At 39.4% G+C, this 5,706-nt stretch overlaps 1 protein-coding gene across 1 annotated transcript; it reads left to right on the top strand.

Annotated features, from left to right (window-relative positions):
• Nucleotides 1-4,905: 4,905 nt before the first annotated feature.
• MELLADRAFT_96032 (uncharacterized protein) lies at nt 4,906-5,652 on the top strand (the record flags this gene model as incomplete). Its single annotated transcript, XM_007418366.1, has 4 exons — nt 4,906-4,925; nt 5,144-5,321; nt 5,409-5,594; nt 5,638-5,652. 4 exons carry the CDS (start codon nt 4,906-4,908, stop codon nt 5,650-5,652), a joined length of 399 nt encoding a protein of 132 aa, XP_007418428.1.
• Nucleotides 5,653-5,706: the final 54 nt, after the last annotated feature.

Raw genomic sequence — 5,706 nt, 5'->3', positions numbered from 1 at the left:
CGATCGATCCTAGTTTATCGTCTGTTTACAGACGGAACTTTCCAAAGTTTTCTAAAACCGGTTTTCTACTACTATCGATGATTTTCGATAGTCTTCGAAGACGGTTTTCAGCTTGATTTTTCTTATAAAATCTGCGTGATGGGGCTCATAACCTGATAAGATGGATCACAGCTGATATAGAAATGTTAGTTGATATAGGAAAGGTAAGATTGCATACTTGTATAACTAACCTGATATAGAAATGTTAGTTGATATAGGAAAGGTGAGGAAAGACCAATCCATCTACAACCAAATCTACAATAGATATATAACAATATGCTAATAGGTTATAAAGATATTGATAGAGAGAAATGTAATTAGCATAACAACATGATGTCATTTACAATCACTGTCACATAATAGACATCCATAACACTGCCTCTGTTGTAGTATTGTCGGTAAATAAAAGGAACCTCTTCCCTACAGTCGGGAATAGGTCCGCTACCATCCGGAGTCCCAAACGGACTGCTACCGTCTCCAACCAGGCGATCTTGCGTTTCGGGCCTTCGGGATTCAAGCCTCGGGTTTCCCACCCTTCCAAGAGTTCGAATTGAGCCCATCTGGCTCCGATTAGGATGCCTATGCCAAAGCTGGTGCTCGCATCGCCGGCCCAGTTCAAGTCGATGGCTTTGACGTCTGGTACGATCCTGAGAGGTTGGAACTCGCTCAGCGTTTGGCGCCATTCTAGCAAATCTTCTCGTGCATCTACTGGCACCTTCCTACGAGCCTGTGGATTGTGCCAATGATTTGTCCACCAATAAAGGTCCCATAGGCAGCATCTCATGTTCGGTACTATGTAGGTGATGTGGTTTAGTTGTCCCGTGATCTTTTCGATGTCCTTCTTCAACCAGGTCTTCCCTTCGATGAGTAAGTCTTCTACTTGCTTTATTCTCTTGGCTAGTTTTTTGTCTGGAAGCCTGACTGTCTTCTCTTTTCCGTTCCAGATGAAGCCAAGATACTTTTGTTCGACTTGCCAATCACTAAACTTCTCAACATTAGACTGGACACCTAAATTTTTGCTGATTTGTACTACGGTGGCCATATCTAGCGGATCAGTCTCTTCTTTTATGAACATATTATCATCCACCCATCGGAAGATGCATTCGATGTTCAACAATGCCATAATAATATCGCGCCATGCGTCCGCCATCCAACCAAACGTGCCGCATCCGGCGACTCCCCCAAATGCTATCCTCACGTCTATCCAAATTTTATTTTCAAAGTCTTTGATGGTGAGGTACTTCCACTGAGATTTATGCGTTGGACCCTGGCGGTAGGCCTTTCTCCAATCGAAAATGGCTAAAAGCAATGATTTCCCTGTATGTGCTTTGAAATAGGTTGCTACTTTCCAAAAGTCGTCCCAGGAAGTTGAGAAATCATCTTTATCAACAAAAGAGTTAACTGATGAGATCAACTCGGGTTCATCAATGTAGTCTAAGTTACGCAATATTTCTTCTGCTTCGTCTGTATACTCTTCATCTTGTTCTTTTGTCCAAGATTTGTGTCGCGCTTCTACATTCTCGTCTGTGCTGATGCTGGGGATTGGCTTCTTCGGATAGGAAAGGTCGTTGATCATTCGTAAGGAGCCGTCATTATTTGTGACGCTCCCCATGGGGTTGGATCAAAAGAAACCCCACTTTGCAAAAACTTTGTCGTGTGTGAATGGGCCAAACATCCGGCCTAAACTCTTCTCCTTGTGTAAGTTCTTCATTATCTCTTTCTTGACCGCTAATGCTGACGAGTGGTTGTCTGGCGTGAACCACTTCAGGTCGCCAATTGTGTGTTCAGGAATTCCCTGATCGAATCCTTCCACCAGACTTTTCAACACATGTGACCACTTTTCTGCCAGCTTACATTCCTCTAGGAGAATCCTCCATTCTTCAATGTTCATCTCGCAACTCGGTGACTCTGGCCAAGTTGGGGAAGGTGAGCTTTTGGGTTGTTCCTGTCTAGTGATGGGCTCGTGGCATTGTGTCGCAGGGTTGCTCAGACTTCTGTAAGATCAAAGAATTCACCCCCAGTTGTGGGTTGGGACGAAAGGTAGTCGTCTGAGTCAATTTCATTTCATTATCATATCTCTTAGGCTCAACGGGTTGTCTGTCTCCTTCTTCTTTTTTTTTTTTTTTTTTGGATTGGAAAGACAAATTAGGAGGGAAAACAATATATGCTAGTAACTTCAATAATAAGAGTTTGGTAAATTGATAAACAAATGCTCTATAGTGAGAAAGATATATTTTTCTCCGTTTGTGTCTTCATCTTTTATCTGTTTCGTCATTTAATCAAGACGGGGTTTGGTAAGAAAAACTTTGAGGGAAATGGGGTGCAGATCTAGTCTATGCGAGTTTTATTATAACTTACTTGCTTCCTCCTGCTACAGGGCCTTTTCCTTTGTTCGTTTCTTTAGCACCTGGGCTCTGGGTGTTCTCAATCATCAGTTGCTTCGGAGCTGGGGTAAAACTACCGTATCCAATTGCCGGTCGTTGGATCAATGCCGGGTCAACCGCTTGGAAAGAAGGATGTGTTGTCCCGCCTCGGGTCTGGTTGTTTGTCTGATAGGCCGGATTATAATTATTGCCTAGGTACGGTGAGTTGTAGCTCTGGTTGTGGTTGTATGCACCTGAGTTGTAATTGGAATTGTACAAGTTGAACTGATTGTCTTGTCTTCTTCCGTTAAAATGTCCCCTTGTAGCTTGGAAATTTCCGCGGTATGGGTTGCTACTCACTCCCCTTCCTCTACCACTTTGCTGGTTTCGAATAGGTCCGTTCTGAGAGGAAGTATGTGTGAAGGACGAGGTTTGGACTTGTGATGGAGTGGCCAATAGCAAGTGAGTTGAAGTGTTCTCTAATCGAATTTCGTTAGGAATGTTCAAACCATCCCATGAGTTATGTTCTGGGTGGACTTGGCCGTCTAGCGGGCTCATATTTTGTAAAGCGTTTCCAATTGCGTATGGGTTGTCATCGTATCTTTCGTCTTTAGCAAATCATCATAACATTTAATCCCAGAGACGGTTCGCTTACAAAACTCGACAAAATCCACCATTAGTGTGATTTTCCAGTTTTGTCCTTGGTCAGAAACCTATCTTTGTACATCAATTTGCATTCACCATCATGATCATTGCCAATCCCAATCACAGTTCAGCGGATCTCCATATGTATCCCCAAAATCAATGCAACAACTCACCACTTGCTCGACACGGCCAAAGCCTATGTGACAATGCACAGATGATTAACACTTTCACTTCCCCCAGAGTTGAAATACATGTCATCATCATCAAGTTGATTAACACACCATACCATCCATCTTTTCTATAATATTAACTCTCATTCAGCTCGGGAATAACTTCAAGCAGCGATGAATCTAAAGACAAGCGGGAAAAGATGAGATATTAAGCACCAAGATCCCATACCCAGGTCAGCGATTTGTCTGTCCTAGAATTTATCATTGTGATTCTAATTACTGAAGATTAGGCAATTCGCCTTCTGAATCAAGACTCCTCATACCTAGCCAGATGCCATTTCTTCTAGCTTCACCTTCTTCTTTTTTATTCACTATGTGTGATAGTGAACTTACTGCACCATCATTACCTTTATATCAAGACTTGGCTACCCAATTCAAACTCAATCAACTCTTGAATAAAATCTTCTGTTTTCTGTAAGTCATCAAAGCTTTATATCACAGGAAGATTGAGAATACAAAACTAACTCTTCATTCTCTTTCAGATAATTTGATTGATTTCAACTGGCAGTTCAAGCAATCTATGCAAAAACTCTGATTTCACTAGATGGACACAATATTTTAAATCCTTGAAAATCAGACCTCTTGATCTAATTTACAAACGTAAGTGTACTTCCAATGCTAATCGTCGAACTTATAGAGCAGGTTAAAAAGTATTATATGATGACACAAAAACGGCCCAATCTATCTTACTCCTCGCACTGGATTCAATCTTTTCCTATCTTTTCAAGCCCCTTAACACAGACTTGAAAATCACCCCAGAAGAAAAAGGAATGGTCTCGAAGCTGTTTGAATCAAGAATGGTACATTTACGATTTGCAAGGAACCTTATAAGACTCTGTCTTCAACCTCGATCACACGACTTGGACAATCACTGAAACTATCTGTTAAAAAGGATTCGATTTCAAGCAAGATTTTTCATTTTCAACTTGTTGGTCTGCATCGGTAGAAATGGAAAACTGAAAAAGCCATATCATTTGGGTCACAATCTGCTAATCAACATGCCTTCGATCCCAAAGTTTTATCAAGGTTGTACATAACTTTATCAGATTTCTTTCAAACAATCAACTTGAATCTGACATCAAAACCATCTCGATCCTCTCATCTTTGACACCCTCAGGTCTATTGGTTTGCAAAGGTTTTGTGAAGTTTGTTCCCTGTCAAGCTTTTGTTTGTAAAAACTGACCGTTCAAACTTTTATGTTTTCTTTATTCTTGATAGCACCCAAACGATCATTGTCTCTTTACAATCATCCAAATCGAAATAGATCTGCATATTCAATTTTAATGACATGTCTCTTCCGAGTTTGTTTGATTGAACCAAACTGAGATTGAATCGATCACCTTTATCACTTGTGTTCTGTCACCTGCACAAGATTCCAGATCACTGTCGATCACAGCAAATCATACATCAAATCCGGGTCATATCCACTATTTAATCAAAAATGAAGTAAATTATCAATTTGGAGGGAATTACACATGGAGTAACTTATCAATTTTGCCCAAACTGGTATAGTTTCATCCATATATCCATATGATGTTCATAGAATGCCTTCAATAGCTAATTTGCTGACTTGCGTATGATCTTTTTGTTTTAGGGATTGACAAACTCAAGATGTTCAAATTAATTGCATGGGTAATTTGCTGATAAAGTAAGTCCATAACCAATTGTCAGATATTTATTGTTCAAAAGCACAATCTTCATGAAAATCACCTATCAACAAGACTGACCATTGTTGCCTTTATATAGTTAACCCTACCAACCCGATCGAGGACGAGATTAATCAACAGGAACAACCAAGTCATTATCACGATCAGTAGACCGAGCTCATCTCATTAACTTTGACTAAAACTTACCAGGTAAATTGAGATCAAGGACATCAATTAAAGGATTCTTAATTGTCTCAACTTGGCTCTTTTTATTTCATTGTCTCTTGAATTCATCATCAAACCATCATTCATCAATTACGTCAATTTTAACTTTGTTGGAAACTTCACTATCTGATCATATCTCACCACCACGTCCAATCCAAACAAAATTAAAAGTAGTAAGATCAAGATTGAAAAAAAGATTAGAAGCACAATCAACTGATTATAAATCATTAAAATCAAATCATAGTACTCATTATGATGAGGAACCACCAAAAGGAACGACAGAATGGTTTAAGATTGTAATGAATGATGTAGTATTATCAGTAGATGAATCTGATGAATTGATGCATAGTTTAAAATCATTCAGAACAATTATTTCAGACGAATTGATTAGAAAAACTATTGATCTTTGTAAAATGCCTAAAATCCCAACTTATTCACTTCTAAATGTAATCTCACTCTACTCTATCTCTCTTTATAATCTTATTCTAGAAATCTCAATACTGATTTGGTATTTTGTTTTTGTTTTTGTTTTTAGAGCACCAGTCATCATGTGGGGTA

This window comes from Melampsora larici-populina, assembly GCF_000204055.1.
Source record: "Melampsora larici-populina 98AG31 unplaced genomic scaffold MELLAscaffold_90, whole genome shotgun sequence".
In the NCBI taxonomy this organism is placed as follows: domain Eukaryota; kingdom Fungi; phylum Basidiomycota; class Pucciniomycetes; order Pucciniales; family Melampsoraceae; genus Melampsora; species Melampsora laricis-populina.
Note: the sequence above shows the minus strand (reverse complement) of the source record. Positions and strands in the feature narration are given on the sequence as shown.